At 40.1% G+C, this 20,640-nt stretch overlaps 3 protein-coding genes across 3 annotated transcripts in view; all 3 read right to left on the reverse strand.

Annotated features, from left to right (window-relative positions):
• The window catches only part of LOC117481001 (endonuclease V-like), a 92,696-nt gene extending 90,329 nt beyond the window's left edge, over window positions 1-2,367 (reverse strand). The window contains exons 1-2 of the mRNA XM_034128433.1: window positions 2,208-2,367; window positions 222-393 (exon numbers count right to left, since the gene is read on the reverse strand). Coding sequence (XP_033984324.1) covers window positions 222-393; window positions 2,208-2,251 — 216 coding nt within the window. The 5' untranslated portion in view covers window positions 2,252-2,367. The remainder of the gene's footprint in view (window positions 1-221; window positions 394-2,207) is intronic.
• A 7,259-nt stretch (window positions 2,368-9,626) lies between these two features.
• On the reverse strand, window positions 9,627-13,275 carry LOC117480686 (GTPase IMAP family member 4-like). Its single transcript, XM_034128103.1, has 2 exons — window positions 12,881-13,275; window positions 9,627-10,993 (listed from the first exon to the last, which is right to left on the reverse strand). Exons 1-2 carry the CDS (start codon window positions 12,900-12,902, stop codon window positions 10,155-10,157), a joined length of 861 nt encoding a protein of 286 aa, XP_033983994.1. The 5' UTR covers window positions 12,903-13,275; the 3' UTR covers window positions 9,627-10,154.
• Window positions 13,276-17,016: 3,741 nt separating this feature from the next.
• The window catches only part of si:dkey-237i9.1 (SEC14-like protein 1), a 45,278-nt gene continuing 41,654 nt past the window's right edge, over window positions 17,017-20,640 (reverse strand). Inside the window, exon 16 of the mRNA XM_034130338.1 lies at window positions 17,017-20,002. Coding sequence (XP_033986229.1) covers window positions 19,897-20,002 — 106 coding nt within the window. The 3' untranslated portion in view covers window positions 17,017-19,896. The remainder of the gene's footprint in view (window positions 20,003-20,640) is intronic.

Raw genomic sequence — 20,640 nt, forward strand, 5'->3', positions numbered from 1 at the left:
CATGATAGGTCCACTTTAAAGTAGCTTAAGCTGTTATATGTAGTGCAGTAAAATGACTAAAATGAATCCCCTTTTGAATGTAGTGGAGTAGAAGAATAAAGCAGCATTAAATGAAAATACTCAGGTTAAAGTACAAGTACAGTACCTATCATTTGTACCTAAGTACAGTAAATGTACTTAGTTACTTCCCTCCTCTGGTAGTCAGTGAGGGGACAGCTCACCTGCAGGTCGGGGTAGCTGAGCACCACGAGCTGGGCACAGGCGTTCACATCGTCCCCTTTGATGAAGGACAGGTCCACCCCCCCCACCCTCTGCAGGCCAGAGAAGTCCGGAGCCCTCTGCCAGTCCTCGGTGTCGCCCTCCACCACCTGCTGCCTGAGGAGGGCCTGCTCGCTGCAACAAGCAGGGACAACACTCACACCAATGCAAATGGACAGATTGGGTTGACATGAATTTGAATTTGTGGACAACTTAATCACATTTTTCTGTCTTACAATACTGCTGAAGATGTATTCATTTCAGTGATAATGTGAAAAATGTATAAGAATAATATACCCAGTGCCACAGTATAATGTAGAATAATGATATTTCTTTAAAAAAACGAAATACAAAAACGAAGTTGGAACCAGTGTTTTTCTGACTAATTGTTTCAACTTTAAGAGTTTTATTCCAAATGTTTAATTTTATGATCACAGAAGCTTTACAGTTTATTCTAGTTCATTTTGGTAATATTAACTTATAAAACTACACAGATGATAAATACACAAAAAAAGAATGATTTTGTTGTAATGAAAAAGCCGCTTTATGGTGTAAAGTGTATTATACCTAACCTTTTTAGAGTCATTATTTTTGTACAATTCTCTTTAAATGTAAACTCTTAAAAAGACACAAAATAAATGATATGTCTATTAAATATACACTCAAGAGTCCCAAACTAATTAAATAAAAATGTTAAACTATTTCACAACTCCTTATACTGCACACCACGTCTGTAAACCTAACTAGATAAACAAGTTCTTCATTTGGAAACACTTCTGGATAGTTTGAAAGCATCAGTTGTTTAATTAAAAAAGTAATCGTGACACATACAAATTCCACAAAATCTTTCAACTTGAGAGCATGTGAGCTGATAAATGATATGTTGGTTGACTCATGATAATCAGGTCTCTGATGAATGCCATTAGCTGTTTTCTGTAGCATCAACATTTGATTTGTTATTGTCTCCTCAGATCTCCACAAAGTAGAATAAGTTGTTTTGTGCAATATTGCAATGGAGCACACACAGTATTACCCAATTATATATTAGGTCACCGTATTGGAAATATCTATCATTTTTTAAACATTAGTCAAATCATCATTAAAATATACATTCAAATGATAATAGGTATATATTTTTAAGAGGATCCGTGCCAAAAAAATGCATTCATTATTAATTAATTGTGCAGCCATCATTTATATTTAGTATCAAATGTTTATCTTCTGTTTGTAGTTGGTCTATAACTCACTTATTTTGTATATTTATAATGTGTATTTCATAGAGATACACTATAGATATATATCTTTCACTGTTGATTTGTATATATTTACTGTTTATGTGTTTGTTTACTGATTATATGTATATATGTTACATTTAAATGTTGTTTTCTATTTAATTTTAAATGTTGTTTTCTATTTTTGATTTATATGCGATGCCCTGTTTACAAGCTGCTGTAATGTTTCAACATTTTAAGTCAAATGTGAATCTAACATAATCTAAAATTCTTAAATACGCGCGCGCGCGCGCACACACACACACACACACACACACACACACACACACACACACACACACACACACACACACACACACACACACACACACACACACACACACACACACACACACACACACACACACACACACACACACACACACACACACACACACACACACACACACACACACACACACACACACACACACACACACACACACACACGACTTAATAGTGAATCACTAGCCTTCTCATTACAACCTCACACATCAGTGCTGCTGAGGACTGGTGGCATTACTCCAGAGAACAGAGAACAGTGAAGAACCTTCTGTCAGCACACACGGAGCACTGCTTCATATCAAGCTAATACATAGCCAATGATAACAAGTGGGATAAGTTCCATTGAGTTGTACAGTAGTAGTGTAATGAATATTAGACCAGAACAGCTCTAACCTCTCCCACTCTTTCAACAAATCTTCTGCGGGAGGAGCAGACATCTCTATCCGCCGACTGAGGAGGACACTGTCCGCAGAAACTTGATTTTTAATTCATAAAATCCACTGACAGCAGCAGCGTGACGTCGATTAGTGTAGCGCGGGGGTAGCGTACCTGTTTTCCTTCCGCGTACCGCGTCACAGCGAGGGCGGAGCCTGCGCTGGGTGCCACAGTGGTGTTGAGCGGGAACATCATGCCCTCTAATGGCCAAAAGAGAGTACTATACAGTATAGTCTATATTTAGAGAGAAATGACTGAATGCAACGCGTTATTCTAATCTACTGGAACTACAGCTTCTATCTCTTGTATTCATTGGGAACAGGGGCGGACTGGCCATCTGTGTGTTCTGGAGAATCACAGAACGGCCGGTCGTCAGCAGGCATTTAAGTTGGTCCATCGTCCCCCCCCCCCCCTCTCCCCTCTATCAATGTAACACTGATCCACACATTTACTGCAGTTGCTATTTCTGGTTATAAAAAGCTACATATTTCAGTTTATTTTATATTTAATGGACTGTAATTGATGTATTGATGCACAAGTCACGGCAGCTGGAATTTTACTAGATCGGAGACAGCTTTAAATGCTTAAAGTAAGGCAAATAATAATGTATATAATAATGACGAGCCAAGAGCTTAATGGCATTGATGGATTACAAAATGTGACTCAGGGGGGGGTCCAAAGTATCAGGGCACCCCCTGGTCTTCACCTAAAAATATCACTCAGTGACATGTAACAACAAATAAGAGACTTAAACTGACCACAAGAAAAACATACAAAAGGCACAATTTGAGCTAATGTTTGAGTAAAGCAGTTCCCAGTGATGACTATTTACTGTAAACTGCAGTTGCTCTGATAGACTAAAGGCCAAGATTCAAACCACATAACTAAAATGCATTCAATGTATTTCTTACTAAATATCCTGTCTATCAAATAAATGCAGAAAAGATGTTGAAAAATCATGCCAATCTTAAAAAATGTATGTTAAATATGGTGTGCCTTAGGGCTCTTACCCCTCCTCTCTTTTGAATGTTTCACCCCTTTCAAAATAATATGGAATCATGGAACTCATTTCTGCTGTCGCACAGATTATACAGTGCTATATGAATTAGAATTTAGAGCGTAGAAGAAAGTTGTTTTTCATAACTGTGTGATCTCGCAAAGTTTGACTGGCAAAAATCTGTGTCCTTTGATTCTCTTCTACACAGCAAATGTGCCAGTGTTATATTTTCAGTGTTAGTGTTAATCAGCAGGGTTCAGTGTTATTTTAACACTTAAAGGTGGGGTAGGTAATTTTTGAGAAACCAGCTCGAGTGAGCTAGAATTTGAAAATACACAACCGGAAAAATCTGCCACTTCCTTACAGAGCCCCTCCTCCAACACACACGAACGCGCACATGACCAATGAGGGCACGAGATAAGTTTGTGCACAGATGGAAGGCTGACAGGCAGGTAGGCCATCCAGGCCGGCTAAAATGATTGGTCGTGCTTTTTACATTACTAAGGCTTCCACAGATTACATTTATTTATGGATTTTTTGTCAAAGCACTTAAGATATTCTTTGCTATTGGGATGTTAAGAGCATTCCATGGAATATAACAAAAAGTGTATCTCAAGCCGGTTTCTCAAACTTACCTACCCCACTTTTAATGGGGTCAAGCTATCACTCAGAGAGTTTTTTCCTGAAAGTGTTGGTGTCAATTTTGGTCGTTGCGAGGAGATAAATGTGGGCTCACTATTTGGCAAGCAACCGGTCACAGTTGCCCTGTTTATCTCATGTCTTATAAAAGCTTATTAATTATTTATAAAGTGTTCACAACCTAATTAATAAATGAATTACAAACTATTCGTAAACCCTTTATAAGGGTAGTCTTATTGTAAAGTGGTACCATAATATGTGCTAAACACGCAGTATTTATTTTGTGAACGGGTGTGTCAATGCAGGTGCATTTAAAAAAGTGCAGACCTGTAATGAGGACCCAGCTCTAAAGAATAACACAAGTGTTATAACCTAAAGCAAAACAAATGTCCCAAACTACAGGAAGTACTTGAGGAGTAGTGGAAACAAGACTGCACTGTGCATGTTTGTGAGCAACTACATTGACACTGCTGCCACACAGAGACTACACTCAGGTGACTTCATCATCTTGGCAGGTGGATTTGACGAAGGGGAGGAGGTGAAGAGCATCTGCACAGCAGGAGTCAGCAGTTTGACATCACTGTACTGTGATCAGGAGGAGGCAAACACAAGGATGGTGCTCCATGCCACACATCTTGCAGAGTCATATTCCCGCATCATTGTGAGGTCTGATGACACAGATGTGGAAGTACTGCTCATATATTATGCAAGCAAATACATGTTTGGTTCATCTCTAGTGTACTTGCATGCAGGTCATGGAATGAGAGAGATATATATGGTTCCTCAAGGCTCGATTCTGGGCCCCATCCTTTTTCTACTCTACATACTGCCCCTATGTTCAATTCTCACAAAACATAATATCCCCTTCCATTGTTATGCTGATGAGGTACAGATTTATCTGCCTCTCAATCAAAATGCCAACTCACTACAGCAGTTGATGGACTGCTTAACAGAAAGCTTAATAAAGCTATGTTGGGTAAACTCCCAACTTATATATGCTCTTTGATCTCACAGAGAGTGGCAAGTAGCTATTGCCTGAGATCCCAGGATGTGTTTTTATTACATGTGCCAAGTGCTAGGACTGTTTTAGGTACAAAAGCTTTTATGTGCGCTGCTCCTCTAGCTTAGAACACTATGCAAAATGTTTTGAAACTGAGCATTTTGATTCCCTTGCATCATTTTAAAGCACGGCTGGATGAAATGTTATTGGATACCTGTCATTGTGAATAGGTTGCTAATTTATACCCCTGTAATTATGTTGTGATGTCCTTTTTGTTTTCTGTTGTTTTTATGTGTAACCAATGTACCGCAGGTCTCCCTTGAAAAAGAGATCGTTGATCTCAATGCGATTTTTAACCTGGTTAAATAAAGGCTAAAGAAAGAAATCAACACTTAAAACTAATTTCTTCTCTCTGGCCTTCTAGCCTTCTCTTATCAAGCTCCACTTTTGTGGAATTCGGCTTCCGGTTTGTGTTCGGGCGGCCGATAGCCGATCCGTTTTATTGGTATGCTTATGACCTTCCTTTTTGATAAAGCTTATAGCTGATATAATAATCTAATAAGACTGCATTGACGTAGATACGCTGTGCATCTTTACCTATATTTGGGTCCTTGCTCTTTCACTTAAATCCTAAAAATTTGGATCGTATATTGAAAAATAAGGTTTTTACTACTACTCATTCTTCTAAATCTTGTCTCTCTCTACTTATCATACTCTCTACTCCTGTAATCGATTCTTTCTATCCTCTCTTTATCCAAAACCTTTTCCCTCTCTAACCTCTCGAGGTTTTATTAGAGGGAAACAGGTTTGCAGAGTGGCTTAAGCAGGCCGGGGAGTGTTACGATTCATAGACACAGCGTACCTCCCTATCTCTCACCAATTTCCAACTAAGGCTCCAGTGGGGACCTTGTTCCCTGCGTGTGCCTCTCCACCTCTGTTTCTTACTCTCTTACTTGCTACCCTTTTCCCTCAACCTATCCTAAGGGAGTGCTTGTTCTTCCTTCTGTCTGTCTGTGTCTGTGTATTCTCATGTTCCGATTAACCCAGCCAAATTGTTCTTCTTTTGTGTCTATATCGACGCCGGGATCCGGAGTCGAGGCTGATCCTCTTGCTGTGGTCCTGTGCCCTGGATCCTCTATCCTGAGTTCTGGATTAAGTCGTGGACTTCGGGTCGTGGCTGGGCCTGTCTCTGCGGTCCTGCCTGGCTCTCGTCATGCTGCTTCCCTGATGGCTCCCACAGGATTGTTGTTGACATCCTCGTGGATTCATCTTCTTATTATAGACACATGCATTTCCAAACATTCGGTCTACCTACCTACGCTGTAAAACGTATTATCTCTTCGATTTACACACGGCATCTATTGCACTTCTGTCCGTCCTGGGAGAGGGATCCCTCCTCTGTTGCTCTCCCCGAGGTTTCTCCCATTTTCCCCTTTGAAATGTGGGTTTTTTCTCTGGAAGTTTTTCCTTGTACGATGTGAGGGTCTAAGGACAGAGGGTGTCGTTTTTTCTCATACTGATATTCTGAACAAACTGTGCTGTTGTATTTGCTGTAAAGTGTCTTTACTGTAGGGTATTTTTATTATTTGTACAGCACTTTGGCTCGACCAAAAATCGTTTATAAATGTGCTATATAAATAAAACTTTGATTTGATTTGATTTGATATATGTCCCCATCAACACCATATGTGAGAGAATTGGAAAAGACATGTCTAACTGTCTACCAGCATGTCATGCTGGCTGTGGCACAACAAGTAGTTTGTACAGAATAGGAAAGACAACAGCATTCACCAAACTCAAGACCCATCTCAGCGAGCTCAAAGATCTGGCCCATTTTGGACTCTGCCAGTTTGGAAGAGTCTTTGCCAGTCGCAAGAGAATTTGCGCTTCTGCTATATGGAAAAAAGAAAAAGGAAAATGGACTGATGTGCACAAACTGAGGTTCATAATTGCATCAACAACAGATGCAGCCTCGGAAAATCTGCCGCCAACAGAGGATGCATTTCAACAACATGTAAAGAGCAATGTTTCAGACAGCGATATGGTGCCCAAACCCAAACCCTTGTTATGGAGTCCTGTTGGCAAGGGGTGGATTGTCAGTGATGGGGCCATTCAACCAGTGCTATTTACAAAACCCCCAGCACCTACAGAAGTGAGAGACATTACTCACTTGTATTGCAAAGATGCAAAGTGTGGAGAGAGTGGAAAGTGCCAGTGCCTCTCTGTTGGCCTTCCCTACGGAGTTCTGCACCTGCTGTGCAGAATGTCAAAATGTGTCCCCTAACGTTTCTGAGGAACCTGACATTTAACATTCTATTCTAGTATCTATATACTTGACCTCTCACAGAATTATTCGATGACTTGTATACTGTACTTTGAATTAAGGTTCCAGTTTCAATCAAACCTGTACTATTTACACCTATGTTTTAGAGGCTTGCAATTTAGAACTAATACACTTTATTTTATTGGGTTACTCTTATTCTGACTATTTGGTGATGTAGTTCAGCCACCTGGTATTTCCCTCTCCAAATATAATGACCATCAGAGTGAGCATTCTTAATTTATAGGCTAGTATGCCACTTATCCCCCATTCGGAATTTGACTGTATCAGAGAAGAGGCCTATGTCTAAAGAAATCTCATTTGCAATAGAACTGTACCAGATATTTCCATACAACTACTGGTTAGTGTTCAATAGCAACCTAGACAATTCAGTAATGGTATATTTTTAGGGATTACTGTTTTTCTGATAAATGAGAGAAAAGTGATGTTCCTATCACCAAAAAGTACAATTTCCGTCTAAACTAAATTTAAACTATAATTCAGTATTCTTTTAGGTAGATAATTGTCTGACTATTTGGTGATGTAGGACAGCACCTGTTTCATACCTCAGCAAATCTGAAGAGGAAAAGAGTGATCATTCTCAAGTTATGGGCTTTTCTGTCACCTTTCCCATATTCGGCCTGGTCTAATTTGGCTCTTTTACAGGGATTGGGGTAGTTCTAAAGAACAACCCAAAAAAATTGTTTTCCCCCAAAATAAAATTTGACAACAATCAATTTCATTAATGGGAGGCCCTAAAGATAAGAAAAATCATTGTTGTGTTTTGTTCTACCTCGGGTAGGGGTATCTCGAAAACTAAAGCCTTTTTTGAGGACTTGCTGCTAGACTATTACATGTTGCCGGCCGTCAGCGAACCGAGCCGGTCGTCAACGTCCGCTGACAACCGGCCGTTCTGTGATTCTCCAGAACACACAGATGCAGGGCCGGTTCTAACCAATTTGCTGCCCTAGGCGAGATTTTAGCTGGCGCTACAAAAGACCAATACACTACAAAAACATAAACTTATTGACATAGGTAATATACATAAAAAAGGCTTCAAATGTATTCAGTATTGTATGAACATGTTTTAATTGGGGTGTGGACGTCACATCCTCTAGGGGGGTCCGTGGGTAGTTTGAACATTTTAAAGTAAAATGCTTCAATCTGGTGCACTTTGAGCACACAATTACTATTGTTTAGATCTAGGGGGTACAACTCTAAACACCCATATGAAAGAGATCAGTTTACATTTTAAACGATATTTTTGGTTTACTGTCCTATAATATACATTGAAATGATTTCAAACCTGTTTATCCCAATAATTATAAAGGTGTGCATTGGAAATATTTGTTTACATAAATTGCATTTATCTCTCTCGCTCGCTCCCACACCCACTTTGGCTGTGAGCTGATAAGCCAACACCCCCCACTTTCATCACTTACAGCGCCCATCGTACAGGGCAAATGAAAAGTGTAACCGGGGTGAAAAGGGTGTTACATTTACAAAATTATGAATATTGTTACATCAAGGCCGAAAATTAGGATGAGCGGCAACGGTCAAAAATGTTTTTTTCCCTCCCAGAGCTGCCAGCGCAGCGCCCCCCCCACATCTGGCGCCCTAGGCGACCGCCTATGTCGCCTATGCCAAAAACCGGCCCTGCACAGATGGCCAGTCCGCCCCTGGTATGGTGTACCCTTCATTGGAAAAAAGTGTAGCAACTTTTTTGGTAACAACATCACAGTTTATAATCAACACAATAAGTAGTTAAATGTTTACCTCGGAACTACTTTCTACTAAAGAAAAAGTATATGAAAGAGTTGAGATTGACTTTTGTGGATTACAATGACAGAATGAGCAGCATGTAGCTTTTCTGATGTGATGCCCGTATTAAAGTATTACCAGTCGTCCCCTTTGAGATTTTTTTTAACAAGGCTGCGGTTCTGTTCACGCTATGCTGCACTTCCCTTGTTAAATATCTTTACAAAACAAATATTTAATGTAGGGTTGGTTACATTGATCAGCTTTGATAAAACCATAAGCAATCATAAAAGCATGTTGGCAGCTGTTGAATTGTGCTTGCACAGTAACAGGAGTTTCAAACAACCTTGTGTCGTTTCATGTAAAACAAACCAGGTAGATCCTTATATAACTTGTAATTGTGTAGGAGTTTTATCTTAATATCACCTGGACTTTCGACTTGGTGGGTGATAAATGTGGTGTTATGTACACTGAAGTTCATGTTTTTCAGTTAGCATTGTCCCATAAGAGATTTGAGTTTTTTTGACAAAAGACCCACAGTGGGTCTGGATCTTATGCAATCACCCAGACTTGGTTAATGAAAAACAAACAGCACTGTGGAGCCCGGGAAGATGGGAGATTTCTTGCTTACACAACAGGGAATAATTTGTAATAACGCCTTTTTTAATACATCAAACAACAGTTTCAAAAGTTAAAGCCACATTGTTTTATTTCATTATTACTAGTAAAACATACACAAGGAAGAATAGTGTTTTCAATACAAAATCATTTTCAGGATAAGAGTGTACAGCATCAATATAAGATTGGTTATTCAGAGTTTATATATCGTTCAATGCAGGTTGTGTTTGATATTTATGAATGAACATTAGGCAATGCAATTTTTCCTACATGTATTCAAAAAGGCAATAAATGGAATCACTTCACAAGTTTGCTTAAAGTTACTACGAGGAACTTTCCTTTTGTGTTGCTCTGACTGCAGGTTCTGATTCTGGTACCGGCTTGATATCCCCTGCCTCAGCAAAAATCAGACCTGTATGCACCAATGACAAGTATTCAGAATAACTTCATAAAAAAAACAATCTTAACTTGGATTGATGGTCTCGTTTACTATGTATATAGTCATACAGATCTATTACACAAAGACCGGTTAAAAGTTCCTCTCTGTAACTTTAAAGGATAATGACATGACTCTCACTTTTTAGGTGTTATCCACCACCCAAGGCCTTTTAAAATCCCTCCACCTGCTCCCATTATAAGTGGTGTTACGGCTTCAACTACTACTTCTTCTGCTGCCATAGCAGCACCAGCACCAGCACCAGCTGTGATTGTTGCTCCAGCTATAAAATGAGTACCGTACTTGTTCAAACGGTTTCCCCACTTGCTCCACCATTCCCTTGAATTCTTCTTTCTCTGGGCCTCTTCGTACATGCTCCAGGTATAAGGGTGGTGGTAACCATTCAACTGCAGCATCTTGTCTATCTTTTTAAACAGATCAGCCACCTGAGTGCGATTATCTCTGCATGTGTTTTCAAACACAATGTACCCAGCCGTAAAACCACTGATACACTCCTTTAGTTCGGGTCCCTCGAGTAAAAAAGTCTCAATGGACTTCTCCTTGAGCTCATCCTCCTTGAGCTCACCCCCCCTGGTGAAAAGCACCAGTGTGTGTTTGGAGGCTTCCTCACCAAAGTTGTCTTTGACCCACTTGATGGCAGACTTCTCCTCTTCTGTGAACCGTACATCCAGTCTGATCACCAGCAGGAACACATGTGGTCCGGGGTCAGTCAGTGTGAGACTTTGAGACATTTCACTTTTAAGCTGCTCTTCCTTAATCAATGTGTCCAAGATACCAGGAGTGTCGACTACAGTCACAGTTCTTTTATCAAAGCAGCCAGACTCTTTTTTACATGTCTGGGTCACAGAGGATGGAGAAGCCTCTGAGGTGAAAACATCCTGTCCCAGGATGGTGTTCCCTGATGCACTCTTTCCTGATCCAGTCTTCCCCAGCAGGACGATCCTCAGGTCGCAGCCTGTGGAACAAATCAAAGAGAGGCAGTTGCTTTGAATTCTTTGGTTTTACAACAGCTCACATAAGGAGTACAACAAGTGTTGTTGTGTGCTGTGCTGAAGCGCGTTGATCTTTGCACATATACTGCTGTATATACTGTATATGCGCCTCAGTGTATTTATTTGTATTTATACATTTTACATCTATATACCTTAACTTGTATATTTGTATAGTGCATTTATTTTGTACAGACCGCTGATAGATGTGTATATAACTGACTGTTTGCACTCTGGTTAGATCCTCTTAATTTCGTAACACTCTGCTTGCATTATGTAATGACAATAAAGTATCTAATCTTTTGTCAGCGCTGAGCTTAAGTCTGCAATGTTCAAAACAACAGATAGAGCCAGAAATCTAGGTGTAGTCATGGACTCTGACCTGAGTTTCAACAGTCACATTAAAACAGTTACTAAGTCAGCCTACTATCACCTAAAGAATATTTCTAGGATTAAAAGACTAATGTCACATCAGCATTTGGAAAAACTTGTCCATGCTTTTATCTTCAGTAGACTGGACTACTGCAATGGTGTCTTCACAGGTCTCACTAAAACATCTATTAGAAAGCTGCAGCTGATTCAGAACGCTGCTGCTCGAGTCCTCACTAACACTAAGAAAGTGGATCACATCACTCCTGTTCTGAAGTCTTTACACTGGTTCCTCACTAACACTAAGAAAGTGGATCACATCACTCCAGTTCTGAAGTCTTTACACTGGTTCCTCACCAACACTAAGAAAGTGGATCACATCACTCCTGTTCTGAAGTCTTTACACTGGTTCCTCACTAACACTAAGAAAGTGGATCACATCACTCCAGTTCTGAAGTCTTTACACTGGTTCCTCACCAACACTAAGAAAGTGGATCACATCACTCCAGTTCTGAAGTCTTTACACTGGTTCCTCACCAACACTAAGAAAGTGGATCACATCACTCCTGTTCTGAAGTCTTTACACTGGTTCCTCACTAACACTAAGAAAGTGGATCACATCACTCCAGTTCTGAAGTCTTTACACTGGTTCCTCACCAACACTAAGAAAGTGGATCACATCACTCCAGTTCTGAAGTCTTTACACTGGCTTCCTGTGTGTCAAAGAATTGATTTCAAAATACTGCTGCTGGTTTATAAAGCTTTGAATGGTTTAGGCCCAAAATACATTTCTGACCTCCTGCTAAATTATGAACCATCCAGAACTCTCAGGTCTTCAGGGACGGGTCAGCTTTCTGTCCCCAGAGTCAGAACTAAACATGGAGAAGTTCAGTTATTATGCTCCAAATATCTGGAACAAACTCCCAGAAACCTGCAGGTCCGCTGCAACTCTGACTACTTTTAAATCCAGGCTGAAGACTTTTCTTTTTGCCGCTGCTTTTAATTGAAACTGAGCGGTTGTGTTTCGTTTTTGGTTAATGAACATTTGGGGCTAGTAACCCCAGGGAATCAGTGTCTGGGGACTTTGTCCTGGCTGGTTTTCTCTGTGTATGCTACTCGGGACGTATGTGCCATACAAGCGTACACAGCTCATGTTCGGAGAAACCTTAAAGAAAGGCATCAGTAAATGGAACTTCTGTGTGAACTATTCATATCTTAAACTGCACTGTAACTTTTTATTCATGTACTTTTTATTCATGTACTGACTCTTTCAGTAGGCTACTCATGTATTTTTTCTTTTAATGTTTCTTTTATTATCTTTTCTTTTTAATTACTGTTTTTAAATGCCTTTGTCTGAATGTCTTTCATTTTTGTAAAGCACCTTGAATTGCCTTGTGTTGAAAGGTGCTACATAAATAAACGTGCCTTGCCTAATCTAATCTAAAAGCCTGCATATACGCTTAAACACAAGTAAAGACACTCACCTTCTCTTGAGCTCGAACCCATCTTGTTGTTGAGAAAAACACAAGTCAAAACTGACTTATTGCACAAAATCTGTCTTTGCTTTTCTCAACCTTTTCCCCCAGATCACAGTGTGCCTGTACTTATTTGTGCTGTGTTACTCCCCCCTCCCCCTCTTTTTAACGCAATGGTTTCCCTGGAAAGTGAAACTTAAACTGTCCGAAGGCTTATATGGAGACTTTGTGCAAAAGGACCAATCCCCTTTTGGCATGCACTCTTAACCTGTTAGGAGTCATGTTGTTGTCCCTCCATGTTTCACACTGAAATGTTGTTTAAAGGCACTTGGATTTCCCAGGATGGTGTTTCCAGAAGCACTTTATCCAGATCCAGTTTTTCCAACAAGAACAATTCTCAGGTCTTCCAGTTGAGTTGAACCTGTGGACAATAAAGAAAACACAAGTGTGAAAAAACTGTAATTAAAATAGCTGAGGCATTTTTTAGCTTCAGCTAAAGGCTAATCGACTGTAAGTGGACGTAGTCATGCATTGGTTTGTGGAATCAAATGTGGAATCTTCTAATTTGGCTATTACCATATTGTTATTTGTAAACCAGAAGTGCCATCAGATCGTCCAACTAAACAATTTGCATGCTGAAATATGTATGATGAAAAAAACGGAGAGCACTCAATCGAGTAAACACTGTGTGGTATTAATGTGAGTCACAAGGTAGCCACTCCCTGAAGCATACCTTGCTTTGTCTATTGTATTCCAAATGGGCCTTTACAAAATGACCGTCATGCTGTATTGAAAATTAACTGAAAATAGTGATAGAGACCATAACAGTCAGGAAAAGGTTTACTTGGGTAGTAAATTGAGAATTAGAGGAATTAGAGTTTTTGCATACAGTGTCGTTGCCCCCTGTTGGAAATAAGAAAGAATGCAAGCTTAAGCATTGATTCCATTTTCTTAGACCTGGATGCTGCCTTTTGTTTTTGCCAGCCTTCACTATACAGTATTTTGATCAGTTTTACAGCTCCATATGTTTGACTCTCTTCTCATAGCACACCTGCAGTACAGTGCCATTTGTACTGCAGGTGTGCTATGAGAAGAGAGTCTTTTCTACTTGGCATGAACAAGCCACTGATTGTACTGTTGATGGACAGAACTCTTCAAACCATAAGTGTATACAAACTCATATTCCCTCCTGTAAGTCCAACAAGATGTGATGAAAGCCATAGTGGATGTTCTGACTCATTAGCTTTATCTCACATGAAATCTTGACGTCCTAGCTGCACAATTCAGGTCTATTCTATAGTCCTATGTGTCTCAATGGGCTACTTTAACATAACGACCCAGTCCAATGTCACCACACAAATAAAACATCAGTGAAAGAGATTATTTTACATTTACAAAAGCTGAATACAGAGCTGTTACAGATCTTCCTACTGAGCAAAACTCTGCTCACTGACCAACGTAGATGGCATCTAAAAAATCCAAAGCAACACATTGTGTTTGTAGAACAGGGTGCTTTCAATTGTGAGCGGCCTTGGCAGAATAACACATTTTCCAGCGAAGGTAGTAGAAAATCAGAATCACGTTTCAGAGGCAAAGCTGTCATCCTCTCTGGGCACAGTGTAGACACGTGTGTACCATGTATGTGTGTGTGTGGTGATAATGGCATCCTCTTACCTGCAATGTGAATTTTCTCACGCGACAGCAGCAGCCTATAGTTATATATAATGAAGCAGCAATTTAGCTTAAATTAAACAATTTATTTGAACATATTATTTCCATAAAAGTTGTTGTCACTTTTAACAAATGCATCTATCTGGTGAGTTTTAAGAAAGGATGATAAAGCACACAAATGAATGTTTGAAGTACTTGTATTGAAGCCGATGATAAGTGAGCACTTCAACCAACACATGATGTAAGGGAGACTGTGTTGCTTCAGCAGATGTGAAGTACCAATCTTCCCTATCGTCCCTTAAATGGCTTATTCAAACATTTCATTAATGCACTAAACATCCCCTTTACTGGAGAGTCAAACTCTTTTTTACAGTTGTTATTGAATGCATCATGTACCTGCAAACAGTTCTATTGACTCAAAAGAGTTGGTTTCATTTGTCATCCCTAAATCTCTCTAAGCCTCTGCCTCAAGGCACGGGCATTGTTCTGCTGCTTTCAGTCATAATGACCCAGCTAGAGCTCTGTGAATGAAGAAACTATTATCAAGTTCTTTTGAGTGTTAACCCTTTTATCACTGTTTTTAGGGTCCATATGTTGTGTTAACGAACTGTGTAACTCTATTTTTCAAACGTAGGTTGGGATAAGGTCTGTAAAGCAGTGGCAATGGAAATGCGTATACTGTACCTGCAGGCAACTTTCACTAAATGCTGCACACACAGCAGAAACAACCAGCTAGTTGACAACTACCAGAAAAGGTGTGTTAGGTGCCCTTTTAATAAACACTAAGCCAAACGAAATTCATTACGAGGGAATTTTTTAACTTTTATTTCTGTTCATGGATATTATAAAATGTTCTGTTTGCTGGAACACTTTAATCATTGTAAGGTCATTTGGTCGTTTTGTGTTTATTGTGTTGTCATGTTTTATGTGGACCCGAGGAAAATAAGCTGATGTGATGGGGATCCTGATAAAAGACTAAATCCCTGTATGACTTGAGAGCAGTGGAAATCCTATTTTCAGGATGTGAGGGAATCCAGAGGAGAACTTCACACACACACACACACACACACACACACACACACACACACACACACACACACACACACACACACACACACACACACACACACACACACACACACACACACACACACACACACACACACACACACACACACACACACACACACACACACACACACACACACACACAATGTTATGCAATAATCATACAATAAAAAAATCAACTTCCTGACTCAACATCCTCCCACCTTTTCCTTCACGATAGATAGTAGATAGATGCTTTGATCTACACCTTTAAAATATCAACAGTACGTTTCAAGCAAACATAAGACATTTTTATGAGTAAAAAATCCTTATATCGCTCTTTTTCAGGTTTCATATTGGTATTTAGTGTCTCTACTGTGACATTTCTCCATATTCAATGTTCAAAAAGCTCTTTATTTTTCTCATACTGCCTGTGCTAACCAGAGCCCAGTCTGCTCTGATTGGTCTGTTGTGATTGGTCAACTGCTTAGAGTTGTCCCACCCCTTAGCCTATCACATAGGCGCGTTCACACCGGAGTACTTTTACCCGTACTTTTCCCGTTTAGTTCCGATAGTGCCTGGAATTTTGCGTTCACACCAAAAAGAGAACTTAGTTCCGAGAACTTTTACCCCCATTTGTAGTGCCTGCTAGAGAGGTGGTACCATCCTGGGGAGAAAAAAGTACCAATTTCGATCGGCTGGGCGAATTGCAAACCACGCCCCGTAAAACTCTGAAAGGTTTTGTGAAGCCGCCATTGTATTTGCTGGCATTAGCATTATTAGCATTAGCATTAGCCCCGCGCACCAACGGAGAGAGAATGGCAACACAAAAAAAAACATGGGAGCGGTGGAGTGATGAGGAGGTGTCGGCGTTCTGGCGATTTAGTCGGAAGGCTGGAGTCCCAGCAGCTTCTACTGAAGCCAGTCCCCAACTCCAGGGTCTTCGGGTGGCAGTATACGCCGTAAAGTGGTTAGCGGCCTGCCAGTAAACCCAAAGCAGAAGAAGAAGTGACGTCAGCGGCTTCATTTGCGTAATCTTCCCTCAGGGAACTTATTCCGGTGTGAACGCGATCTGTACTTTAGTTCCATGGGGGTACTAAGTGCCGGGCACTAAGTACGGCAAAGTACTTGGTGTGAAAGCGGCTAATGTGTTGGGGCACTAGCCAATAGAAGCACAATTGTTACTTAGTAATGTCACCATGTTGCAGAAGTAAACAAAGGAGTCCAATCGAGGTGTTTCAGACAGGGGGAGTGTGTTTTTTTTGTTTACATTTCTCTTTTAATTAAAATAAACTGTCCAGGCCAAACATATTGTTTTAGTTTTGGATCTTAAATTTAGCTTCATTCATTAGCCAAGCAAAACTAAATAAGACATCGATAACAGACAAAAAATAGATAGACGAAAATAAATGTGACACACTTGCATGTATTTTCTCATAATTCAAGTTTAATGTTTTCAAAAAAAATTAAAGGCGCCATATTCTCTTTTTATCCAAACATGTACTTTCAACATTATTCCTCACATCAAGGTAAAGAGAAGATATGCGAAGTAGAGAGAAAGATAATAAACAAGACAAACGGTTATAGCCCTCATCTGTAAGTGTAAGTGCTAAAGTCAGAGAAGAAGGACGTTTTCAGGTATGTGGAACACAAAAACATCTGATCCGAGTACACGTCTTTATGCCTATGGCTTCAAAAAAGATCCAATTTGCTTTGTACGATATACACAATGTTTGAAAGCAAGTGTACACATAACGAAAGTTGATAGAGAAAGAGAGACAAAGAGAACTATAAGAGTAGTTTTATCTGAAAATGGTAATTTACCATCAGAGGAACCATTGAAGACAGAGTAATGGAGCCTCCTGGGGAAGCAGGAGACCAGACATGCTTCAGAGAGAGGCTCTTTTACAAGCACATCTTTTATCCATTCTAGCATTTATTCTTTTACACCATCATACACACTATAAATAGCCCAACAATCTGAGGAGGTCCTTTCACTCAGTAAAGCATGTCATGTTATTGCAGTTAATGATATAAACAAGTTAACCCCTTGACCTTTCTTTAATAGTTAAAAAAATAATAAGTTTCATATATCAAAAACAACCACAGACAGGGTTAGTATTTTCCGTCTTATCTTTCTGTTTGTTGCCGTCAGCTGCACTTGATAACCATGGCAACAGCATGACAATGACTCTTGGCAATGGCGGTCATCTCCGCCCTCCACAGCAAAAACTGTTGCATGGATGTGCTGCATTTAGAAATGTTAATTCGATTGGTTACAGTAGTGACCTTGAAATAAAAAGCAGGTACGTTTCTAACTTACAAAGGCTAACATGGTATTTATTGACACAACTCTTAAAATGGCTATGTCTTAATCTTTTAAATAATATAGATCTGTAAACCCGATCACCACGCGAGCATGCAGTAAACACGGCACACTGCGTCACCCCATCACCTTCAAAACACAACCCCAGTCAACACTAGCACATGTACAGTATCAATGATAATCACTCAGTAACATTCATCCTTAATGCACGCTGAAATCTACACCACTCTGAAAAATAAGTTGAGTGATTGCATCACGACCTTCAAAATGTGTTCAAAATCAGTTGCACATTCACAAATCAGGCTAGGCATCACCTTAACGACTTGATTTCGCATCTCAAACGTGAACACGCTGGACAGGAAGCAAACAAACTGTAAGTCGTTCAAAGGAAAATAAAAAAAGGTGTCAAGGAGAAAATCTGGCGACTTATTTTTGTTTCTCTCCTGACACAGACTTTGTGGCTCAGTTTGCCCGCCTGTACGCAACTCACAACATAAATCTGCAATCAGCACCCATAATCTTCCACGTACATCTCAATGATAAATATAAATATTTCACACAGTAGAAAGTCAAACTTTTGTTATTGCTTCTAGCGGATTTACGCCGCTAAGACCCGGGTCAAATATTCAATGTTTTTCAATGTGTGATAAAGCCATCGTGAGACGGGCGGGTGGGGTTTTTCAAAGGAGACAATAAAAAAAGTGCACAGGCGCAGGAAAAAAGGAATATTATTTTCTCACCAACTAGCAACTTTGCTGACACTATCTACATAAAGCGGTGCAGGAATGAGTCCTAAAACCCAGAAAGGAGTTAGCATGTACTACTTCCGCTTCCCTTCTCTCAAAGGTTTTTTTTCATGCTTTTGGTTAGATGACTGAAACAAGATCTGACGTAAGTTTAAGAGATTTTCAAGTTTTGTTCTAAAACACAAAATACGTCGGTAAATACTCCACTAATACATATCTGAAGCTTCTATGCGTAATAAAAACAGTGGTTGTTAACAAGTGACTAATTGAGGCAGAACATTAGCCGTCTTTGGCTCAGCGGTGGTGATGCGCAGCCATGCGACCATGATGTAGTTTGTTTAAAGCGTTAGCTTTTTACTTCTTGCAATTTAAGTTACGCTTCAAAAATGGTAAATGTGTGAATATGAGGAGATACCTTGCTCAACATCAATGTAAGTATCATAAACGTGTTTGCCAAAAATTTTCTGCAAAATTACGAAATCCAGTGGAAAAATCCCATCTCGAGGGAGCTCTTTGAAGCTTACTTCCGGGTCGGCATTTCAAATGACATCATCACTGCACCACTCTGTTGTGAGCTCCACCCGCTCCGTAGCTCCTTCAAATTGAAAAACTAATTATTTGCACATGATCTTTGACCCAAGTTCAGTTCAGAGTTTTCCTCCATCCACATTTGACCTATAAACAATTCACCAGATTCAACAAACCCCTCTGGGAATATGGCAAAACACTGTCAATCCATGTGTGTTTATATGTGTGGAGGTGTTTGTCTGTAACAGTTTTTCGGAGAGCGCACATGATGAGGTATGCGCCGTGCAGATGTGTAGATTTGAATGCATATATGTAACAGCGCCTCCAGGGTCCTCATCTGGGCCCGCCACTCCTCCAGATGAGAATATTGCTTCTTTCAGCTTCTGGTGCCGCGAACGCACCGCCTTTTATCTTCCGACCTTTAACATTTCAACACAAACATTCTGATAATTCAAACTGCTGCCCAGTACAGATACCAGGCACAACAACATATATTACCTTTGTGCAAAAAATCAGCCCTTGATTTTTTTTTCTTTTTGCCTCGTATATAATTTTTAAATTCTTTGTCTTCTGTTTGTGCAAGCATGCTTCAGTTCCGAAGAGACTGGCTGTGCAATGGAGTCCAAAGACAAGGAGGGAAGGAGGGAGGGAGGACAGTTGGTAAGGGCAGTGGAGAGGGGCATTGTGGGGATTGAAGTCCTCAGCTTCTACCTGGAGATCATAGAGCTGGACTGTGATTGGCTGGAGGATGTGGTGGCAGCGCTGAGCTGAGAGAAGCCGCTGTGGCTCGACTCCAGGCTGGTCATGGAGCCCCTGAGGAGACAGAGACAGAGAGACAGACAGAGACAGAGACAGAGAGACAGAGACAGAGAGACAGAGACAGAGACAGAGACAGAGACAGAGACAGAGACAGAGAGAGAGAGAGAGAGAGAGAGAGAGAGAGAGAGAGAGAGAGAGAGAGAGAGAGAGAGAGAGAGAGAGAGAGAGAGAGAGAGAGAGAGAGAGAGAGAATTACTCAATGTCTACTTGCCAGGACTCAATGTGGAGTACCCCCTAAGTTTTATGTTAGAAATGTAGAGTACGGGTCCCCAGCTCATAGAAACTGACAGCCGCTAACTTACATGTGTTGGGCAATTTACACAATTGGTATAAATTGCATCACTTAGCATTAATTACCATATGCAGACAATAGCTAAAATAGTGGCTTGGCCAATTTTGGAGTGATTTTCTAGGTATATTTAGGATGTTGAATCAATTTTAAGGATAAAAATGGCAGTTTTGAGTCCTCTCAAACTTTAAAATCGACCCAAATTCATCAAAATCAGCCTGCCGGGTGTACAAATATTGCCATTTTCTGGTTAAAACTACAATTATTTATTCAGTAAAGGTGAGAAATTGATTCAACCTCCTCCTTTACATTAATTTGACATGAATGAATCTAAAAGGGACAA

This window comes from Trematomus bernacchii, unplaced genomic scaffold (genome assembly GCF_902827165.1).
Source record: "Trematomus bernacchii unplaced genomic scaffold, fTreBer1.1, whole genome shotgun sequence".
Lineage (NCBI taxonomy): Eukaryota > Metazoa > Chordata > Actinopteri > Perciformes > Nototheniidae > Trematomus > Trematomus bernacchii.